The sequence below is a fragment of the Eutrigla gurnardus genome (genome assembly GCF_963514095.1).
Source record: "Eutrigla gurnardus genome assembly, chromosome: 8".
Taxonomy (NCBI): domain Eukaryota; kingdom Metazoa; phylum Chordata; class Actinopteri; order Perciformes; family Triglidae; genus Eutrigla; species Eutrigla gurnardus.
Window position 1 is genome coordinate 5,462,713 of NC_139922.1, and position 24,679 is coordinate 5,487,391.

General features: G+C 42.3%; 1 protein-coding gene across 1 annotated transcript in view; it reads left to right on the plus strand.

The window, feature by feature from the left end:
- Nucleotides 1-24,679, plus strand: part of LOC311017870 (ephrin type-B receptor 2-like) — a 58,253-nt gene that overhangs the window by 24,987 nt on the left and 8,587 nt on the right. The window contains exons 2-8 of the mRNA XM_084016505.1: nt 7,090-7,154; nt 8,147-8,831; nt 18,485-18,640; nt 20,681-21,016; nt 21,135-21,259; nt 24,173-24,335; nt 24,432-24,540. Of these exons, the coding sequence (XP_083872631.1) occupies nt 7,090-7,154; nt 8,147-8,831; nt 18,485-18,640; nt 20,681-21,016; nt 21,135-21,259; nt 24,173-24,335; nt 24,432-24,540 (1,639 nt within the window). The remainder of the gene's footprint in view (nt 1-7,089; nt 7,155-8,146; nt 8,832-18,484; nt 18,641-20,680; nt 21,017-21,134; nt 21,260-24,172; nt 24,336-24,431; nt 24,541-24,679) is intronic.

Genomic DNA, 24,679 nt, shown 5'->3' on the forward strand with positions numbered 1-24,679 from the left:
GTGCGTTTTGAACGGGATGAAATCTGCGTCGCCGTTCCTTCATGTCGTGTTAATTTCTGGCAGCATATTGTGTCCAGTCAGTTGTGATCAAACTGCAGAGACTCAGGAGCCGCCATGACAAATGTCTAGTCACGAAAGGAGGGCAACATATACTAATGCACCCCCGCCCTCGCCAGCCCTCGCCAGCCCCTGCTGTCCCCATTTCCCTGCTCCAGCTCCCATCAGCACTTCCAGCCAATGGCAGCCCGTCTGCATGTTAAATACAGGACTGCAGCTCTGCTCTCCGTTATTAACAAATATTAACTTGTGTTTGCTAAGCTCCTCTCTCTCTCTCTCTCTCTCTCTCTCTCTCTCTCTCTCTCTCTCTCTCTCTGAGTTCGTGTTTGCTGTATGACAGAATACAGCTACACAGGCAGTAACGTGGCCAATTCCAAGGATGAGACCAACTTTCAGCTAGCGGAACTGCAGTGTCTAAAGTTAATATCAATCAATTAATATTTATTATAAATATGCAAGTGTCAAGCCCATATAAAGCCTCACTAAAATACACTCACAGGAATATTGCAATAATACATTCAGTATTTGTACTACCGACTTTTGTATTTCTTTCAGGCTGGCTGGAAGTCCTTATTGTGTCATTTTCTTTTTGCTAAATTGCATTGATATATTTTAGTATATTTGTAGATTGAGATGAGTATCGGACCTTAATATTCTATCATACTGACGGATGTAGCATTAAGTATTGAAAACAGCCATTGGATGTCTGCCTCACTGCTGTACTCAGCTGATCAGGTTTAAAGCTGAATGAGATCCCATGAGGGACACAGAAAGGGGCGGGACTTAGCATCTCTACTTAGCAAACAGAGCAACTTTATAATTGATAATGAACTTAGATCAGTTTTGTCAGCCAGGTTGATGAGACTGAAACAAACAAGTAAGGATGAATGTTGTAAACCCAAAATAAGCTGAAAGACACTAAAGCAGACTTTGACTTAATGCTCCGTGTGCTATGCAATATAATATATATAATATATGTGTCACATTAAGTAAAACCTTCCACATTATAGATGTATTACATTACATACATTTAATGTAATATGTGAGAACTTCACCTTAGCTTATCAGACAAAAACACTGTTTCATAGAAAACATATTTATATTTTTCAATGAATACACCAAGTTCTACAGGAGAAGATTTCAGTGTCATTTTGCTAATTTGGATGACTGGAAATGTTGTGGAAACAGATACTTTTACAATGGGAATAAACAATCAAGCAAAAACACCATAATTACAGAACGCTGTTCCCTTTTAATTCATATGATAAGTTCCTTGTAACTGACTCATGGACATGTAAAAGACATAAGCTGTGTCACATTCGGATCTGCAGTCTCCTCAGTCTCCTGCTTCCGTCTTGGTTGAGTCTGTGGGGATTCTGTCTGCGGGTTGCGGGTCAGTGCCCATGGCCTCTTTATTCCCGTTTAGTGGCGGGTCTGACACCTGGTTCGCTGCTCCCTCCCAGCTCCTCATTAATCGCTGCTGATACTAACAGGAAGCGAGCAGTCGGAAAAATGGGCCATTTGGGTGCAACAGTGGCTGCTCACATCTCGCCCTGACTCTGAAAACCAATACAAGACGGACATTAATAATATAAAGTTACATCCTTTTTATAACACAGATGCTTTTGTTGGTTTGTGTATGTTATTGTTGCTGTGTATATAGTCCGTATGTGTTATTTTCTGTTCACACCAATCACAAAGCCAATTTTCCGTGTGGCGTGATTGCATACAAAGTCCATGATAAGATGCGACCGGACATGAAAGCCTATGAGCGTCGAGCTCTCCTCCTGTCGTCCTGACCTTACATCAGAAATGGAGGAAACAAATCTTGTACCCTGGGTATGTAGTCACTCAAACTGGCTGTACTTCAAAACATGCTCACTTTGTTAGGGAAAACATTTGTACGTATTTTAATGCTGTATTTTAAATAAAACCTGATAAACTGACCAGAATATAAGCTCCTTCTGAGTCTTGTGACTATCTATAATTCACATGAACCTATGTGGTTCGGTTAAAACAAACCCAGACTCGTTTGAAAAAGCAATATTTCAAAAGATAAACTACAAATAAATCCAGTCTAAATAGAAGGGTTTGACTTTGTGTCTCAACGTGTTGCTGTGAGGTGATGTGTTATGATCGATTTTGCTAAACCTAACAGAGGTTTGTTGTCTAAACCTTTACTTAGTTTAAGCCCAGCCAAGATGTTCTTCCTAAATGTAACGACATGGTTTTGTTGCCTAAAACTAACTTTCATCGTGTAGCGTAATGTCATCCCAACTAACAGAAAAAGAAGTGCCATGGAAAGGGCGAGTGGAGACGTGGATGTGTCCAACAACACAGGACCTTCAACCACCACACCGGTGTTGGACACCACATGTCCCAAAGTCCATCGTCTAGTGATGCATTAGTGACAATTTTCCTAAACTTAACTCAAGTTATTTAAGTCCCAGTCGGTAACATTATTTTGATCATATTCAATGAAGCCGACACTATGCTCCGATAGAACAACATAAATCATCCGGTTTTAGAAAAAAAAAAAGAGCCTCTACGTGCACGTAGAGCCTGTTGTTTGTTTTGCAAAGATCGACAGCACCCGGATCATCCTGTCCAATCATCACGCAGGACTGTGTTCGTGCACACACATAGCCCCTCCCCCCTCGGGTCATACCACTATCACAGGGGGGAGGCGGAGGGAAGTCGAGACAAGCTTCCAATTCCTCGTTAAAAACCGAAACGAGGAGGTCCAAAACAACCAAGGAAAAGAAAACACCGTTGGAAAAGAAAGATTACGACGGTGCCCGTGATAAAAACCAGAGTCAACATCGGACCCGCGTTTCAAAGGTGGCGTGATCTAATGGATTTCAAAGGGCACGGAGTCGAGGGGAAGGAGCTCGGTGGTCGTGGGGGAGGAGCGTGAGAGTTGTAAACATTCAAAATCTGACAGAGTGCCCTCGATCCACCGGACTTGCCGACTGGGACTTTAATGCCCGAACCTAACTTTAGTTTTGTTGCCTAAATCTAACATTGGTTTTGTTGCCTAAACCTAACGTTGGTTTTGTTGCCTAAACCCAACGTTGGTTTTGTTGTCTAAACCTAACATTGGTTTTGTTGTCTAAACCTAACGTTAGTTTTGTTGTCTAAACCCAACGTTGGTATTGTTGCCTACACCTACTTTGGTTTTGTTGCCTCAACCTAACGTTGGTTTTGTTGCCTAAACATAACGTTAGTTTCGTTGCCTAAACCTAACGTTGGTTTTATTGTCTAACCCTAATGTTAGTTTTGTTGTCGAAACCTAACATTGGTTTTGTTGTCTAAACCTAACGTTAGTTTTGTTGCCTACACCTACGTTGGTTTTGTTGTCTAAACCTAACGTTGGTTTTGTTGCCTAAACATAACGTTAGTTTTGTTGTCTAAACCTAACGTTAGTTTTGTTGCCTAAACATAACGTTAGTTTTGTTGTCTAAACCTAACGTTAGTTTTGTTGTCTAAACCTAACGTTGGTTTCGTTGCCTAAACCTAACTTTGGTTTTGTTGTCTAAACCTAACGTTAGTTTTGTTGCCTAAACATAACGTTAGTTTCGTTGCCTAAACCTAACGTTGGTTTTATTGTCTAACCCTAATGTTAGTTTTGTTGTCGAAACCTAACATTGGTTTTGTTGTCTAAACCTAACGTTAGTTTTGTTGCCTACACCTACGTTGGTTTTGTTGCCTCAACCTAACGTTGGTTTTGTTGTCTAAACCTAAAGTTGGTTTTGTTGCCTAAACATAACGTTAGTTTTGTTGTCTAAACCTAACGTTGGTTTCGTTGCCTAAACCTAACGTTAGTTTTGTTGCCTTAACATAACGTTAGTTTCGTTGCCTAAACCTAACGTTGGTTTTGTTGCCTAAACCTAACGTTGGTTTTGTTGTCTAAACCTAACGTTAGTTTTGTTGCCTAACCTAACTAGATAGTCATTTTAAGCCCTACTATGATGTTTTTAGAAACCTAACTAATTGTTTTTTGTTTCTGAGAACTTATGTTTGTTTTGTAACGCGTGTTGCTCTGCATGAAACCAATTGATTATCTTTTGTGACTGTTTTACTACAAAGTTTTACGAGGCTGTGTGAGTGTACACATAACGAGCTACACTAGAATGGCTCTATTACATTCAGTTATCTCAGCTTTGTAACTGCACACAGTGGAGTTACAAAGAACATTCAAGGGCTACAATGAACTGGTTTGTATGACGCTGAGTCCTCAGGTCTTCTTTACCTGCTGTGAATGTGAAAAGACTCACATCTGACTCACTGAGCACTCTGCATCTTTAACACGTCTTTTATTCTCATCAGATGGGGATGACATTTCTTCATGCAGCATTCATATATGTGGCACTCGAGTGTGACACCTGCACTCACCTAGCAGCATGAAGCGTTTGTTTTCAGACATACAATATATGGGTCATTTTGATTCCTTCAAGGTTCTGGAAGTAGAATAATAAATCAGTAGCGCCTTTGACCCAGTTTAGTTCAGTATGAATATCAGTATGAAAATGTTGTTAATTTGACGATTAAAGGAGCTGAAATCAGAAAATGTTTGGTGATTGAAATAATAAGTAGATTACAAAATAGTTTTCTGTTTATCGACTAATTGATTTCTAGATTCAGCTTTCCAGGGTGAACATTGGTGCTGTGCAGAATAATTCAAATAATGGTAGTTGACAAACGTGACGTGTTACCAACGGTGTTCGTGTGAATGCTACAGCTCTGGTTTCTGGAAACTGAAAGCAGAATGTTTGAGAGTGTTCAGTGAATTTCTTCTGCTCTGTTTGTAGGCTAATAGCAACTTTTATGCATAGACTCATTGAAGTGGGCAAATTGTGTGCGTGTGTGTGCAGATCTGTGTGTACGGGGTGGATCACAAGCAGACAATAAAAGCATATTAATTTTAAAGTGTTGTGTCTTATTTCTATAAATCTATTTGTTTTACCGTTAAAGCGCTCCTAGTTTTGTTTTTGTTTTTTACATTTTCATCATTGTATTGTCTTGCATGCATTGGTCTTAAATTGCTGAATGTGCTTTTGTCTTTTCTCTTTGAACTGCACGTATCTGTTTGAAAGGTGGCAGACAAATAAAGTCTGATTGATCGATTGAAAGGATTTTGTAATTGGATGCGGGAACGTGGAGGCCGTGAGGAACTGTGAGCTGTGATTTGTAGCTCCTCACATCTTCTGATCGTCTCTTCCTTTCCTCCGAGCCACTAAAGGAAGAGCTTTACTCAGCAGCGGTGTGAATAATTGAGGATGTGTCGGGTACACGGGCCTAGCAGCATGGTTTCACCTGACATGGTTTCTGCTCTGTGGTGGGGGGGTTGGCACGGAGATTATGGATGTAGTGACAGAGAGAGCAGATGTCTCCAGGCAGCTGGGGCGGCGGTCTGGATGTTGTGGTACACAGCTAAAATTAGCACTGCGTGTTAAAGAAATGCAAGGGGCGTTTTTTGGTGTGTTGTTCAGCCTTCTCTCCTAAAATTATGTTCCCACACAACACAACGGAATTGTGAATTACGTTCTGAGTGAACGTTTTTTGTATTAGATTACATTTACTCTTGATGTATCACATAGCTTTTTGTAGTCCATCTTCAGCACATTGTAGTTTCACCACGGCAGACTGCGTCCATAATCAGCTGTCACATTATAAGCACATAACTTAGAGAAAGTGCAGTTCTCCTTGTCATCTTTCCTTGACCTCATGAAGCGTCCATCGAGGTTGAGGTAAAAACAAGGATGTTTTTTTGGGGGACTTTTCGACTGCAGTCAGGGTTCCACCGGGAGGCTGCTGTTAGTGTCCCAATTGGTTTTATTTGCTGAAATATACCCAAGTACATTTGGTTTTGTTTCACTTTCATAGTCATTTTAAGCCAAACCAGGATGTTTTTCCTAAACATGACTCAGTAGTTGTGTTGCCTCAACCTGACTTTGTAGTTTTGCAGCATGTTTTGTTTTGTTCCTTAATCACATGTTGCAAACTGCAACTGTTAAAAATGTTTCCCTGGAAACGTAACTGAGAGATTTGTTTTATCGGGACGTAATGTTGTAGGAGACAGAGTCGTGTTGTTTTAGGAACCAGTGAGATCATTAAATGTGACCCAGACGTCCAATTTGAGCAATTGATTCATGAGTTTGAAGGTTTACCAGAAGGTAAATAAAGGAATGAGATAGGATTTAACATCTCTTAGGTAAACGGCAGATCGTTCAGCTGAAACGTGATCTACCAGGAATGTGCACGCATGTAGTATGTTGGCCAAGTTGGGAGTTCTTCTCTGCTTCGCTTACATCACGAGGAGACACACTGATGTCCGTTAGTTAAAGTCCCAGTCGGCAAGTCCAGTGGATGGAGGGCACTCTGTCAGATTTTGAATGTTTACAACTCTCACGCTCCTCCCCCACGACAACCGAGCTCCTCCCCCATGACCACCGAGCTCCTTCCCCTCGACTTCGTGCCCTTTGAAATCCCTTAGATCACGCCACCTTTGAAACGCGGGTCCGATGTTGACTCTTTGTTTTATCACGGGCACCGTCGTAATCTTTCTTTTTTTCCTTCTTTTCCACCGGTGTTTTCTTTTCCTTGGTTGTTTTGGACCTCCTCATTTAGGATTTTACTTCCCTCCGCCTCCCCCCTGTGATAGTGGTACGTTTTTTTTCTAAAACCGGATGATTTATGTGTTCTATCGGAGCGTAGTGTTGGATTAATCCCACTGAAGTCTTCCTGTATGTGATTTTGTACCAAGTTAAAATCAAGTAAACAGGCTGGTGTGGTTTTTGGACAGAAAGAGTGACAACATTAAATGGGTTGGATGATTTGTTTAGGAATTCAGGAAAGTCAATCTTTCTAATGACACGTTGTATATCCCAGAACAATGACGACCACGGAAATTATAAACTAATACCAGTTTGGTAGAAAAAAGAATTAAATGAAATATTCTGTGATTAACTCTGGATAGAAGATCAAATATTTCATACAAACTCTAATCCTTTTCATTTTTGTCCCCTGCAGAAATATTAATGGATTCAACGACAGCAACAGCAGAGCTGGGTTGGATGATCTCGCCATCACAGGGGGTGAGTGGAACAAACCAAACACAAGGAACAGTGGGAAAAACATGCAGCCCATATGCAAATGTTGTGTTATAATGTGACAGGAGCCATGGGGACTTAGAACATATCAACATCCTTTGACTGACAGCTGGACACCCATAAACAACCAGTGATTTGGTTCGAAAACATCATTGTATAAAAAGGTTGTCATCATGTCCAATGTAGCTTGTTTTAGAGGAGGGAGAAATAATCCATTCTACGATGCATCGCAATGCTTTGTTGAACGATTCTGCAGCGATGCAGTAAATTCTGTAATCGATTATTAATTGTTTTTTGGGGGGGCAATCTGTCATACACATAGGAACTGGTTTGAAAGAAACATTCTCATTATATTTAAATCCCAAATAAAATAGTTATTGTTAAATAATCCCAATCGTAATGGAATCAAATCGTGAGGTGACTGACGATTCACAGCACTAGCTTGTTTGTAATCCCATTTTGCTACATAAGAACACTCTCACACACACACACACACACACACAAACACAAAAGGGAAGCTAAAAAACATATTTTAATAATGTTTGACTGTGTATACATTAAAATAGGCAGTTGCATTATGAAGTTGGTGTTAAGCTGAAGTCAGTGAATGCTATATGTAACTCCCTGTCTACAAAATGTTATCCTCCAGAGTATGAATGTATGTTATATCCACTTCCAGGAATGCACCAACAAACGAACACAGAACTTTCACCCAGGAGAAAAATATAAACCTCAATCTAACTCTAAGTAGTTTTGTTGCCTCAACCTAACTTCCTGTGAAGACAGAAGTTCATTTTGAAAAGACACTACATGTATAACAAGCACACTCTCTTTTATCCTCTTGTCTCTGAGCGTTTTGACAATCTAAAGGTCAGAGAACTTTTTGCCCTGAAGAAAAACTGTTACTGTCAGATATATTTGTAGTTTTTGTTCATGTGTCACTGAATAAATTGCTTTGCTTCTTGTTTGTCTTCTAGTGGGAAGAAGTCAGCGGCTATGATGAAAACATGAACACCATCCGGACTTACCAGGTGTGCAATGTCTTCGATGGCAGCCAGAACAACTGGGTTCGCACCAAATACATCCGCCGGCGTGGTGCTCAGCGCATCCACGTGCAGATGAAGTTCTCCGTGCGTGACTGCAGTTCTATACCCAACGTCCCTGGCTCCTGCAAGGAGACCTTCAACCTGTACTACTACGAGTCTGACTCGGACACGGCCACTAAGTCGTCCCCAGCCTGGATGGAGAACCCCTGGGTGAAAGTGGACACGATAGCGGCGGATGAGAGCTTCTCTCAGGTCGATCTTGGTGGCCGCATCATGAACATTAACAGTGAAGTCCGGAGTTTTGGGCCTGTTTCGCGCAATGGATTCTATCTGGCGTTCCAGGATTACGGCGCCTGCATGTCCCTCATCGCCGTGCGAGTCTTCTACAGGAAATGTCCCCGTGTGATCCAGAATGGCGCGATCTTTCCTGAGACTCTGTCTGGAGCAGAGAGCACATCTCTGGTGGCAGCCAGAGGGGTGTGTGTGCCCAACGGGGAGGAAGTGGATGTACCCATCAAGCTGTACTGTAACGGGGACGGGGAGTGGATGGTACCCATCGGGCGCTGTATGTGCAAGGCCGGGCACGAGGCGGTGGAGAATGGTACAGTCTGCAGAGGTAAGGTGTCTCCTGCATGCCAACTGTATGCCACCTCTCTTGTTTTCTTGACTTCTTGTCAGATTTGTGTCTTCTTAGCTGCTTTCCTTTTGTGTCAGTAGCTGAACATTTCATTCAGTCAGTTTAGGATTTAGTGATAAACATGATTGAGCTGTTTAACACGTGTTTCCAGGAAGGTGAGTCGGTCAACTACAATGGTCCAGACTAAAATGCATCTCCACAAATGTTGGACGTGGCAGTAAAATCATGTACATTTGTGCGTCCCTCGGCATGATTCCATTTAACTTGAGCAGGTCAAAGATTTTACTTATTGAGTGAAATATACTCTCATCCCTCCCACAGTTCAAAGACATGCAGGATGGGGATAGGTTCAATGATGACTCTAAATTACCTGTAGGTGTGAATGTTAACAGTTTGAACTGCTTTAGGGTTCAAGTCTGCTTATTCTAGCCAGTGTTTCAATAGTAACAGGTTCTCCAGTAGACAATAGTACACCAAGAAAATCTGATACAAATAATGTTCTCTAATCTCAGAATAAAGACCATTAAATCAATGTGTAGGTCAGCATTATTGTCAAGGGAGCCACAAGGAACAGTGCCCCTCTTAATCCTCTTCTAAGCAGATGTAATTCTGCTAGAGGCTTTAAAGTTCTCCTCTACATTATTTTTAAGTGTTTTTTTACTCATTTAATTCCACATTGCCCAAAACTGATCCTGGACACCCAGATCTTTGTTACTAGGATGTTTCTGCAGAGCCCTAGGGACCATTGGTCTCAATATAATAAAGAGGCAGTGTCTTTAAATTTTACTTTAATAAGTTTTTGTTGCAATCAAACATAAATTGCAGGCATTGGATGGGTGAATTTGTTCATCTCTAAATCATATTGCCTTAGTTATACCATTTTACATGACAGCCAATATAAGCACAGTGTCATTACCAGACAATCAGATTTATGGGAAATCTCTCACAGCATTGGGGATGATGTTGTAACATAAATCAAAAGTTCAGAGTTTTCACTTCAAATCCCTGACAATGAAATGCTTCAAGAAAATGTAATTTAAGGTTGTGAACCACGGGATGCATTTTGCCTCGTCTTCTTACCTGCTGGAGGGCGGATGTACACTAGAAAAATCTAGAGCTAGTGGGCCCTAGTTTCGTAGACCAGGTGCAGTCAGCATGCAGCGCACCTGCGCCACGCCGACGGGAAACTTTGCAAGTTTCGTGCACCGCGCAGGCTAGCGCAGGCACGCCTCCCGTCACTCCCACCCGTACAAGTGGGAGACGAGGAGGAGACAAGGCGTGGACTGGGATTAACACAGCCAATTCAGATCTTCACCAATCAAATGAGCTCCTCTCCTCACCTTTAATGCGTTAGGGGAGGTTCAGTGCAAGTTTCGTCACTTTACAACCCAATGACAGCAACGCCACCACTCCAACCACGCGCTGAGCGTGCGTATAGTCATAATAATTATAATGCCGATATTATGTCACTATAGAAATTGTAGGCACATTTTAGGCATGTATATCACAAAATAGGGTCAGGGTGCACAGCTCATCATCTGCGCTCCACAGCTGCACCGGATTCCCCGTCCAACACCAGAACGGCGGGACACCGGGACCTCGCGTGCCTCTCAGACCAGCTGCAGCCCCAACTCCGGCTCCAGCTCGCGGCAAAGTTGCGCGTTTCTCCATACTGCGGAGGCGCAAAAACCAGGCACGAGCTGCTGTATTTTTTTTTTAAATATTTTTTCAGGCATAGACGCATTTTATTAGAAGTGGATAGATATGAAAAACAGGAGAGAGAGAGGGAGATGTTTTGGTCCGAGAGGCTGAGTTCCCGTTACGCGTACCATCCGCCTTTGATCTGACGTCAGATGTGACGGGACAATCTATATAGATATAAATTCACGTGTTGATTCAATTAGTTGCATTGAATAGTGTTTGTTGTGATTATTTATTTCATTTAAATGTGCCTGGAACTGTGGAAACCTGCCTGTGAGGTCTCGGTGACGTGTGCGCACTGCGCGCCGGTCAGCCAAACTTCCACTCAGCCAGCTGTAATTCGCCTTGAATGAATGGACTTTATTTACGCCTTGCGCCGTGCGCCGAGAGTAGACCAGGTTGGAGCTGGCGGGCTTTCGGCGAAGTGTCCGCGAGGCCTTTTGCCACGAAACGTCCGCTACGCCAAGCTGAATCTGTGACGCCTCCCCCTGCTGCGCCGCCACACCCATCTTGGCGCAGGCGATCCACCAAACTGCCAAACTGACCGTGCGCAAGGCTGCGCAGGTCGAAACTTGCATTACGCCGGCTCCGCCACCCTGCGCTGCGCCACGAAACTAGGGCCCTATGTGCCAGTACTCATGTTTGCTGTCATCAATCTCTTGCTACTTATCGCTGTTTATTCATTATTTATTTGATTTCTTTGATTGTTATTCTCTCAGTCATGATTTTATTATTATACTTGAGCTATGCATCTTCTATAGTCGGGCTATAATGCTCCTATAATATTCCAACTGACATATTAGGGTTAAGGTGGTGTCTTTGTATTTGTACCCAGGGGCGGGGTTAGGGGACGGCTACTTGCCCCGGATGTTTTTGCCAAAGCCCCAAATGTTTACAGTAGGGGGGGGGGGGGGGGGGGGGAGCTCAACGCGGTTTATGTCAGTCTCCCTCCCCTGACCGCACCTGAGTCTGGTGTAGCCTTCCTGCAGTACCGGAGTCCAACAGAGAGGCAGCAGCAGCGGGAAAGTAACCTGCGTTCATAGCCTGTCCTGCCAAGAAGAAGTGTGTCCTCTCTCTCTTTCCTGTGTTGATTCCGCCCGCGGGTTCAAATCGACATGTCAGATGGACGTAGCTACATGATGGACAGAAGAACGTTTTTCTCAGCGGTGGCGCAACGACCAACAATTAACGACCAACGTCGGAACAGATGTTTTAGGTCTGTGAATGTTAACATTAATACTCGGTGTGTGAGAAGTTATTGACTGACAAAGTAGTATCTTTCAAGTGTGCAGGTGGCCGAGTGGTTAGAGCGCATGCCATGAATACCCGTATACGCAACCGACCCCAGTTCAAATCCAGGCTGGTGGTCTTTTGCTGCATGTCACACCCCCTCTCTCTGCTGTGTTTCCTATCTGTCCACTGCTAATAAAAGGCATCTATGCCAGAAAAAAATCTTTTAAAAAAAAGATTTAAAAATAGAGTTTTTGTTAGATGGTTTTCATTACCGTCGGTTGTAATAACAGTTAGCATACGCAGAATATATGCCAGAACTTTGCGCATACATCTTTCGTCCCTCTGGGCTAAGCCTCGGATCTCCCATAATCCTAGATCCGCCCCTGTTTGTACCCATAGTGAAAATACTTAAACTGTGTTATTTTTAGCCTATGTTATCGCTCTATAATATAGTATTGATAGTTCCTTCCGCCCTACCCACTATCCAGGAGGTCTATGACTATATAGAGGACTTTGTAGAGGACTATGGAGAGGACTACATAGAGGACTATATAGAGGACTATATAGAGGACAATAGATAAGACTATGTAGAGGACTATATAGAAGACTATGGAAGACTATAGCAAGGACTATATAAAGGCTTTCTAGAGATCTATGAAGATAATTTCATAGAGGCATATCTTGAGAATAAAATACTGGACTGTATAGAGGACTATATAGAGGATTATATAGAGGACTATGCGGAGTATACAGGACTATGTAGAGGTATATATAGAGGACTTCATTGAGGACTATGTAGAGGATTATATAGAGGACTATGTAGAGGACTGTGTAGAAGACAATATAAAGGACTATGCATAGGAATATGTAGAGCAGTGGTCCCCAACCACCGGTACCGGTCTGTCTCCGGCCGCTTTATTCACTATCAGTGCCTGAAAGCTTTTATTTTTGAACATGAATGATGATTCTCTTCTGTCATGTCATCTGCTCGCGCTCATTTGCTCAGCGGCTCTTGGTCACATGACACAGTAAAATTGAGCCCAAAAGCTAGCTAAAATGAGTAAACAGGGAAAGGGCTTACTGAAGAGAAAGAGGATGACCCGTCTCATAACAAGCTCACAGCTCACACTAATTCTGCATCATGTCGAGTTGTATTTTTTATGCACTTTATTTTGTGGGATTTGAGATAGTAGAACTGTTTCTCTCACTTTAGCGCAGTGTTTGGATGGTGAGTCGCGGCGCCGTTGTTTGTACACACACACACGCTTCTTGTAGTATCCTACAAAGTTTCCTAGCTCTTAAAATAAATCATGAGTATTAACTTCTTTACAACATGTTTTTCGCAATAAATTTAGTTCCACATCCAAATCCCGTTTTCTTTATGAAGGTTTATTATATAATTAATCATTTCCGTCATATGTTTGCCTCACACCGGTCCGCGAAAATGTTGCCTGACATGATATCGATCCTTAAAAAAGGTTGGGGACCACTAATGCAGAGGACTATATAGAGGACTATATAGAGGACTACATAGAGGACTATAGAGAGGACCATGTTGAGGACTATATAGAGGACTGTATAGATGATAGAGAACCATGTTGAGAACTAAGGAGTAGAGGACTATATAGAGGACTATGTAAAGGACTGTATAGGGACTATATAGAGAACCATGTTGAGGACTATATAAAGGAGTATATAGAGGACTGTGTAAAGGACAATATAGAGGACTATATAGGGAACCATGTTGAGGACTATATAGAGGACTATGTAGAGGACAATATAGAGGACTATATAGAGAACCATGTTGAGGACTATATAGAGGACTATATAGAGGACTATGTAGAGGACAATATAGAGGACTATATAGAGAACCATGTTGAGGACTATATAAAGGAGTATATAGAGGACTATATAGAGGACTATGAAGAGGACTATATAGAGAACCATGTTGAGGACTATATAAAAGAGGATGTAGAGGACTATGTAGAGGACTGTATAAAGGACTATATAGAGGACCATGTTGAGGACTATATAAAAGAGTATATAGAGGACTATATACAGGACTATATGGAGGACTATGTAGAGGACTATATAGAAGACTATATAGAGAACCATGTTGAGGACTATATAAAGGAGTATATAGAGGACTATATACAGGACTATATACAGGACTATATAGAAGACTATATAGAGAACCATGTTGAGGACTATATAAAGGAGTATATAGAGGACTATATACAGGACTATATACAGGACTATATAGAGGACCATGTTGAGGACTATATAAAGGAGTTATTTAAGCTATTTTGTGACCTTTTGTGGCCTCTTATCAGGAATTTAATGTAATGCATGTATCTAAGGCTTTTATTGTAAAAGGTTAGAACAAAAGAAGTGGTTTGCTGCCCTTGTCAATGTGGAGACAATAAGCATATTTTCCCAAACTTATGAATACATTTCATGTTTTTTATGACCATCTGTGTTATGATGATCTCCTCACATTAAATAGATTATTTTCAAAGATTCCTCTTAATCACTCTGCTCTCTCTTCTCTCGTCCGTCAGTCATTTATCCTTCAGAGCAATGCATAATGGTATATGTATTGCTCGGTTAGTCATTAGTTACAACTAACACTAACACTACTTTTCAAGATGCATTGTGGGATACTTTGAGTCCACTTTATAGGGTAAAATAGTTATTACTATACATTCAGACAGCACAAACTTCTTAGAAAATAATTTGTAGTATTATTATAGATATAATTCCCCAAAAAGACAAAACTAACTGTGGTTTTAATGATTATTTACACATATCACCACCTTTTTCTGAAGAGCAGATTAACTATTAAACAATAATTCATGAATTATGTTTATTAACAAATTTGTTGAGGTAAGACGAACATTATTAACTTTAATTTCCCATAAATTAGCTTTAAGGTTGTTACATAAACACAAGACAAGTTGCATTGGTATTCTTTATCATTTTATACACATTTCCCTGGACAATGTTTGGCAGCAAAGCATTATTTTGCACTGCCCATTGGGGTCAAAAAGGTTAAATGCTCTCATATGCTTGGAACGGAACAGGCGGCAACCTCCTGTTCTGAAAAGTGAAGGCAATGGTGAAGTACCTTACACCTGCAGTCACTCTACTGGCCATCAGGGGGCAACTCCTCTCTGATTGGAAGTCTATGAGAGAATAACCTAGAATCAGAGGTGGGTAGAGTAGCCAAAAATTGTACTCAAGTAAGAGTACTGTTACTTTAGAATAATATGACTCAAGTAAAAGTAAAAAGTATTGTCACCCTGTGTTACTTGAGTAAGAGTAAAAAGTAATGGGTGAAAAAACTACTCAAGTACAGAGTAACTGCCGAGTAACCTCCTTTATAAATCAGGTCAAATAATGTCAAATAATGCACGGAGAATTCCCTTAGACAACTGAAACAGTTTATAATAAACAATAATAAATAAATAACTCCACTTGTTTCGGGAGACACAAATGGCAACGCATAATGCAGCTGTTTTTTTTTTTTTGCCTGGAGTGTGAACATTTCTTTTATGTGGGGCCAGGGGTGTTGTGCCTCCTCCTCTTCGGCTTCTTTGGAATTGCATGCCGTCTCCATCGTTTTGTTTCTGCGCTCTTTTCCGCCTGTTTGCCGCGGGGAATGTGTGTGCGGTCATGTGATGGCTTAGGCTCTGCCTGATTGGTGAAACGGAGTTAGAGTCGCTAGTGGCTACATTTGATTGGTGAGATGCAGTCATGTGATAGTCACAGAGCCTCTGGGAAGTCCCGACCTTAAATCATTGCTCTGGTCCCCACATAAACAAAACAGACCATGCAGCAGACGGATCGATAAAAAAAAAAGAAGTAGCGAGCAGAATCAGCCCAATGTAACGGAGTAAAAGTACCGCTCCTTCTTCACAAATTTACTTAAGTAAAAGTAAAAAGTATGCTGCTTTGAAACTACTCATAGAAGTACAATTTTTCCAAAAAGTTACTCAAGTAACTACTACCCACCTCTGCCTAGAATTATTATTTCAGTAAACATTGTAAACATGAGTTTATGGTCTCAATCTCTAGTTTCAAGTCTTCTTCAATCCAGCATGATGTTCATTTAGTACATTAAGGTCAAACAGACCAGAAAGCAGGGGATGATTTAGGGGTGGGGCTACCTGCTGATTGCCTGATTGCTATCACGCTACCAATGCAGTTAGCTACTAAGATGTATTTAATACATTATGTTAGCAGCTTCACACCAGAATCCAAATGGATCTAGATCCAGTAAGGGTGCTGCTCGGGGTGCCGCTCTGCTGATTGTGTTCATCAGATCCACCAGTCGCTTCTCCACATTCCAAATATGGTCACTTCCTTCACTAGCTGCAAAAATTCCAAGATGGTGATGGCCAAAATTCGAACTCGAGGCTTTAAATCCGTAGTCCACAAGCCAACGGGTAACATCACCATGACTACCTCTACTTCTTATATACAGTCTATGACTTGGATCGCGACTGCATGGTGGTGTAGTGGGTAGCACAGTTGCCTCACAGCGAGAGGGTCCCGGGTTCAATTCCTGGTTTAGGCTTGGGTTCCTTCTGTGTGGAGATTGCATGTTCTACCCGTGTAAGCGTGGGTTATCTCCGGGTTCTCTGGCTTCCTCCCACAGTCCAAAGACATCCAGGATGGGGACCTGTCTGTCTCTACGTGTCAGCCCTGTGATAGACTGGTTACCTGTCTGTCTCTACGTGTCAGCCCTGTGATAGACTGGTTACCTGTCTGTCTCTACATGTCAGCCCTGTGATAGACTGGTTACCTGTCTGTCTCTACATGTCAGCCCTGTGATAGACTGGTTACCTGTCTGTCTCTACATGTCAACCCTGTGATAGACTGGTTACCTGTCCAGGGTGAACCCTGCCTTCGCCCAATGTCAGCTGGGATCGGCTCCAGCCCCCGTGACCCTGAATACAGAATAAGCGGTAGACGATGGATGGATGGATGGATGGATGGATGGATGGATGGATGGACTTGGAATGCGAGCTGAAAGAAGTTACAACATGCACTGTAACGTACGGAGCAGCTGCACAGCCACAGATTTTGTCTGCGCTGTTTGTCCTCACTGTGACCTAATACTAATTTGCAGAAGTGTATTGCATTCACACAAAAAAAGAGAAGACAAAGAGACCTTTATAATGAGATCTTGAGATTGTAATTATGAGATATGGAAGTCTTCTTCTTTATAGCGTTTATCGATAACAATCGTAGCATCTTCTCAGGATCTCATCATTACAAGATAGTGTTCTCAGTATTATAAGATATGTTCTTCGGATTATGGCAGAGTAATTATGCAATACAGAAGTCATATTTAAGGCATCCAATTTAAACCAATAAAACAATCTGACTTTTGCCTGCGTTCAACCATAGCCTGCCCAAACACGATTGGTCAATACACACGGATACCAAAATCCAGTCCAGTTTCCAGATTCTACATATGAATGTCAGCGTGAGAGGTAGCCTGAGAAGATCTGTTCACTGCTGGAAGCTTCACCCTTCACTGTCTCCATCACCCTTTAGTGTTGTTGTTTAATGGAAGCATAGTGGATTTTAATTTCAGCTTATTGGTGGCTGACATTGTTGATAAGGTCTCACCATTCTGAGTGGTTCAGAGACAAAAATGTAATTCTTACACTAGTCAGTTTCATGGAGTTAGAAAGTTACAGGCTGAATATGATTAGGAATGATTGTCCTGGTCTGGTGACTTTTCAAAAATCAAAGTGCAGACTTTTAAACTGGTAAATGGTAAATGGCCTCATTTATATAGCGCTTTTGTCCAAAGCGCTTTACAGGAATGACTGACATTCACCCATTCATTCACACATTCACACGTTTAATACCACGCAACCATAGAGTATATGTCTGCATTTTGCTTCAATGGGACGATATTCTATAAAAAGCAAGATCATCTTTTGTTACGATCCTGTTCTGACATTCCACAGCCCAACAAGACATTTTGATTCCACAACATATCGTCTCTTTTGACTGTTTTTCTGCCACCACAATGAGCACACAACTGCACTGATGTAAATGTGACGTCTACTTCAAATTGGTTCATAGACCAGCAAACCAGAAGCAAACAAAGCATCCGCACACTCAAATGTGTGCAAATATAATTTCAATAAAGTCTGCTTTGGTCTCTTTTTAATTCTGTGGAGGAGTTTTTTGAACCATATTTATTATCACATTAAAGTCACAGTGTTGAACAGTAAGCATCTACCGTCAAACACTCACTGACAAAAAAGGGAAAACACTGATAAAATACTGCAACCTTCTTGCTTTGTCCTGTTCTTTCTGTCTGGTCTTTTGTAGTCCCAGACAGTGTCCTCAGCTCCACATGTTGGGACAAGTTTTATAACCCTGTGTGACAGCATCTGAAGGAGTCCCAGTACATGTCACTTCAATGAGCTGACCTTTATGAGATGCAGATGCCTGGCCTATCATATGGTCTGCGGGGGAAATGTAGAAATGAATAATCTCTATGATATAGTATTTCTGGATCGGCTACCAATACTGATGGTTGTAAAGCAGCCAATAGCCTTTTTGTTTTGAAAGGTATACCATGCATTTTGTTCCTAAGCTTGCTGGTCTCACTTCTTTTTTTCTGTCCTTCCTCTCTTCCGTGTGCACGCTGCTGTATTTCTCCCACACAGCTTGTGCATCAGGCTTCTTCAAGGCTGCACAGGGAGACAACAAGTGTCTGCCGTGCCCCATTAACAGCCGGACCACCAGCGAGGGAGCAACTAACTGTGTCTGCCGTAACGGCTACTATCGCAGTGACTCCGACCCACCACAGATGCCCTGTACAAGTATGTATGACAGTATATCATACCTGCTGAAAACAGCAGCTCATATCATTCCACATGAACACCTGGTCATCTCTGAAGTGCACAAACACTACAAAAACATGGGCCAGGACCAACAGGAGTTAGATGCTACCATTTGGCAGCTCACGTTACCACAGCTTCACAAGTGTGTCTGAGAACTACGGTGGCCTTCAGCTATCGTAGAAACATGAAAGACCCATCTCTCTGTTTGGTTCGTTCGTTCGGTGTTGTAGAAACATGGCAGTGAACTTTGGCGGACTCCATGAAGAGGACCTGCTCCCTGTGTAGATATGAAGTGCTAATGAAATATTATATCCCATTTAAGCTAATAGATCCCGCTACACACTGTAAGGCAATAGGCACAGAAATTAATGCTGCCGTGTAGGCATAATGTCATGCAGATCACACATGAATGGATAGAAAATGGCTGCAACTGAAAAGGGGAAGGCCAAACAGAACAACAACTCCACCATCCAACAATTTTTTTTAATGCAGATCCACTTCATGGCATAGTTGAAAGCTTTGGAGCTTTGACCAAGCTGCATTATTTGATGTCTTATCTTTCTAGTGGGATCTTTGTTTTTGATTTGACTAGAAGCTAATACAGGAGAAATGTGATCCCTTTTGCTAGTTTTAGTCAGAACAGGCGCTGCAGCATTCTGGACCAGCTGGAGAGATTTAAGGGATTTATTGGAACAGCCTGATAATAAGGAATTGTAAAAATCCAGCCTTGAGGTAATAAAAGCATAGACTCGTTTTTCTGCATTTTTTTGAGACAGCATGGGTCTGATTTTAGTAATGTTACGCAGGTGAAAGTAGGCTGTCCTTGTAGTTTGTTTAATATGTGAGTCAAAGGACAGGTCCTGATCAAAGATAATTCCAAGGTTTCTTACAGTAGTATTTGAGGCAATGGCAATCCCATCAATTCCATCAATAGTAGCTATATCAAGAACAATGATTTTCAGGAGAGTTTAGGGCCAAGTACAATAACTAACAGTCTTATATGAGTTCAATTTGAGGAAATTCCACGTCATCCAGGTTTTTATGTCATCAACACATGCCTGGAGTTTAACTAGCTGATTGGTTTCTTCAGGCTTGATCAATAGATATAATTGAGTATCATCTGCATAACAATGGAAGTTTATAGAGTGTCTTCTAATGATATTGCCTAAAGGAAGCATATATAAGTTGAAAAAAAATGGTCTGAGCACAGAACCTTGAGGAACACCATATCTAATTTCAGTGTGCCTGGAGGATTTCTTTTTAACAAGCACAAACTGAGATTGATTTGATAAATAGGACTTAAACCAGCTTGATGCGGTTATCATGGGTAATGGTATCGAACGCAGCACTGAAATCTAGCAGGACAAATACAGAAACTAGTCCTTGTCCTAGTCCCGGATGCTATAAGAAGGTCATTTGTCATTTTCACCAGAGCTGTCTCTGTACTATGATGTACTCTAAATCCTGACCGGAAGTCCCCAAGTAGACTGTTGTTATTTAGAAAGTCACACAGCTGATTGGCGACTACTTTCTCAGGATCTTAGAGATTGAAGATTTGATATAGGTCTGTAGTTTGCCCTCCAAACCCAAAATCCCTCCATCTCCATCCAAAGTGGGGTGGATGCCATCTCTCCTGATCAGACCAGGTTTTCCCCAGAAAGGCTGCCAGTTATCAACGAATCCCACGTTGTTATCTGGACACCACCTCGACAGCCAGCGGTGGAAAGATGACATGCGGCTATACATTTCATCACTAAAGTTTGTCAGGGGACCAGAGAAAACTACTTTTTCAACTTTTGGTGACGTCTGATTGGCGATCAGTATCATTACCGCCAACATGAATAACAATCTTACTATATTTACATTTATCCTTAGCCAGCAGTTTTAGTTGTGATTCAGTGTTGCCCACTCTGGCCCCCGGAGTACATTTAACGAAGGTTGCTGGTGCCGCTTATTTCACATTTCTTGAACTATCTATGATCAGAGTTGGGTTCTAATTGCCTTCTTTCCTTTTCTCAGCTGTTCCATCAGCTCCACTAAACGTCATCTCCATAGTGAACGAGACGTCTCTGCGGCTGGAGTGGAACCCCCCACAGGAGGGCGGTGGCCGGGAGGACGGGGTCTACAACATCATTTGTAAGAGCTGTGGCAGTGGGCGGGGGGGCTGCACCCGATGTGGCGACAACGTCCAGTTTGTTCCACGTCAGCTGGGACTGACCGACAGCCGCGTCCACATCAGTGACCTTCTGGCTCACACCCAGTACACCTTTGAAATCCAAGCTGTCAATGGAGTGTCTGAGCAGAGTCCTTATTCACCACAGTACACGTCAGTCAATATCACCACCAACCAAGCTGGTGAGGCTAACGTTTTGCATCACTTCAAGTCATCATGAGTTGGCCAAACATTTCAATCCATAGCATGTCAGTACTTTCTCCACAGCCTCTAACTTTGCTTCCCCTTGTTTCCCCTCAGCACCATCAGCAGTGTCCATCATCCACCAGGTCAGCAGAACCCCCAACAGCATTACCCTATCCTGGTCCCAGCCTGATCAGCCCAACGGAGTGATCCTGGACTATGAACTGCAGTACTATGAGAAGGTACATCAATGCAAATGATGAAGAGTCGATCACTTGTTGAAGAGAGAAAGGCTTCCTTTCCACAATGACTGGTTTTGTCAATGGTATCAGTTACAACAAAGGTGGGCCCAAATGCAGAAATCAAAGCAGACAGGTGAAGTACACAACAAAGTACAAAGGATAAAAACAACAAAAAGACTGAACTAGCAGCAAACTAGTATGTAACTCAGGTAGGAACACAAGGAACAACTGCAGGAACATAGACATCAGCAACTGCCTGTTTAAACCAAACGGCAGCTTTTAAAGACAACTTTTAAAATGCTTGTTTCCTGAATGGAGTATGGATTGATGGGTGCCCGGCTAGGCTAACATTGTAGCTGCTCCAGCAACACTCCAAATAATATCGTCTAGACATAGATACGGTAGAGATGTTTGGACCATAGACAGTCTCTGGTTTATATTCATACATTTTGACACACAGTATGGTCTGCTGTCTGTGCTAATATGAGGTACTATCGTAAGGCATAGAAGATACTTTGTTTCCTCCGTTTGAGATTCAGCAATGTCAGGACGTCAGTGACAAAAGGAGGTTAGGCTTTTGCAACACAGCAATTTTACGGGAATAATGACAATGGCGTTAAAGGAGAAATCGGGTCATTTTTGACCCCATTTTCATTGTCCCCAGGGTCATCCCGACTTATTCGAAGCAAAAAACCCGACAAAAATTGACGTTGCCTAGCCCGAGATCTGTACCTGCCTGGCAACCTTCCAGACTCGCTCCAATGCTAACCCATTGGGGCACGTTTTATCTGCTTTCCTGGGCCTCAGAAAACAATTCCAAGACCTATGCAACACAGGTTGGGTCCGTACGAGACACCACGGTGCTCGTTTAGCTCAAATAGTGTGGCAAAACGACATAAATATGTGTGTTTTAGCATGAAGTTACTCACCTCAAATCACCCCGTAGACATTAGCAGTAGATAGCTGAGCGCCTGTCGTCCCTCCAAGTCACGCAGAAACGAAAACGTTTTCCTCGTAGTTTTGATTTTGTATCCATAAAGAAACGACCGAGGGGTGCAGTCATCATGTCCGTAATAAATCCATGAAGCTGTTATGTCCATATGTATGACTATGTTACAACATAGCAACGATAGCTTCAGCTAGTAACGTGCCGGGCGCTCGTCCGTCCCAGTCACCGCAGAAACGAAATGTTTTCCACGTAGTTTTGATTTTGTATCCATAAAGAAACGACCGAGGTGTGCAGTCGTCATGTCCGTAATAAATCCATGAAGCTGTTATGTCCATATGTATGACTATGTTACAACATAGCAACGATAGCTTCAGCTAGTAACGTTCCGGGCGCTCGTCCGTCCCAGTCACCGCAGAAACGAAAACGTTTTCCTCGTAGATTTTGTATCCATAAAGAAACGACCGAGCAGTGCAGTCGTCATGTCCGTAATAAATCCATGAAGCCGTTATGTCCATATGTGCGACTATGTTACAACATAGCAACGACTGCTTACAGCTAAACAGTAGCCGGGAGCCAAAACAATGCAAGTCGTGCGCAAGTTCCCGTCTGCCGTCCTCACTCTGGAGCTGTTTTCAAGCCAGTACAGTGAAAAATCTTGGACAGTCGCGCGAGGGTCACTTTGATCTCACTCTGTTGATGAGAGACTGCAGTCTGCACACGCGACACGCAACTCCCACTCGTGCTGTCAACACAACTAGCCTACTGAGACTGCGCAAGATTTTTTGTGGCTGTAGCAGGTTCAACTGTCACACAGGCTAAGCAATCTTACTATGTAGGCTAGCGCTAGTTACACTGTCATATGGACATGACGGCACTGCTCGATGGAAAGAAGTTTGTCACTGTATTGGCTTGAAAACAGCTCCAGAGTGAGGACGGCAGACGGGAACTTGCGCGAGACTTGCATTGTTTTGGCTCTCGGCTACTGTTTAGCTGTAAGCAGTCGTTGCTATGTTGTAACATAGTCATACATATGGACATAACTGCTTCATGGATTTATTACAGACATGAGGACTGCACTGCTCGAACATTTCTTTATGGATACAAAATCAAATCTACGAGGAAAACGTTTTCGTTTCTGTAGTGACTGGGATGGACGAGCGCCCGGCACGTTACTAGCTGAAGCTATCGTTGCTATGTTTATACATATGGACATAACAGCTTCATGGATTTATTACGGACATGACGACTGCACAGCTCGGTCGTTTCTTTATGGATACAAAATCAAAACTACGAGGAAAACGTTTTCGTTTCTGCGTGACTGGGAGGGACGACAGGCGCTCGGCTATCTACTGCTAATGTCTACGGGGTGATTTGAGGTGAGTAACTCCATGCAAAAACACACATATTTATGTTGTTTTGCAACACTATTTGAGCTAAACGAGCGCCGTGGTGTCTCGTACGGACCCAACCTGTGTTGCTTGTTACAATGAAAATGGGGTAAAAAATGACCGGATTTCTCCTTTAATATCCACCTCATCCGCGCAACCAAGTGCAAATGTGTGTCTTTTCGACTTTTTATGCAATCGTGCAATGTGAAATATTTGCTTTGTGTTTGGTGTGAACACAACATAAGGTAGACGAACTGGCACTGACACAGGGAAACACACAAAATACACAAGAAACTAATGAGACAAGAAGACACAGGTGGGCAGACATGAGGGCAGGCTGGAAACAAAGGGAACCAACTAAGACTGATATGAGTAAAAGTTCAGGTGATGGACAGAAAAAAGGAGGGAAAAACACAAAGACAGGATGCAAACAAAGGACATGAAGGGGAACTTCAAAATAAAACAGTAAATCAACTAAAGAAAACCCAAGACTATGACACACTCCTGATTTGACAGTGACAATTTTACTGCTTCGATGACTGATTGTTTTGCAACATCCGATGCTTGTGATTTCAGAACCAGGCAGAGTGGAACTCATCTCTTACGAGGAGTCAAACCAACACTGCAGTCGTACGTGGCTTGAAGCCTGGAACTATCTACGTCTTTCAGGTTCGGGCTCGGACTGTTGCTGGATTTGGACGTTTTAGTGGCAAAATGTACTTCCAAACCATGACTGAAGGTACAAATCAGATTTACTGACCAACTATGAACTACTATCAGATTTACTAATGCAGCCATGTAACACACGTCTGTGTTTTCTGTCATTTACGTGTAGAGGAATATAACTCCAGTATCCAGGAGAAACTCCCCCTCATCATCGGTTCTGCTGCTGCAGGGGTAGTCTTCATCATTGCCATCACTGTCTTCATAATTGTCTGCCGCAGGTGAGCCAGGAATGTTACAGGCCGTGAAACAACACAATAAGAACATATGTGTTTCCATTTAAAGTGGCAGTCCGTAACATGTTCATCTATGTAATTGTCTTTTAAGTTCCTATCTATCAAAGAGTGAGTTAAAACAATG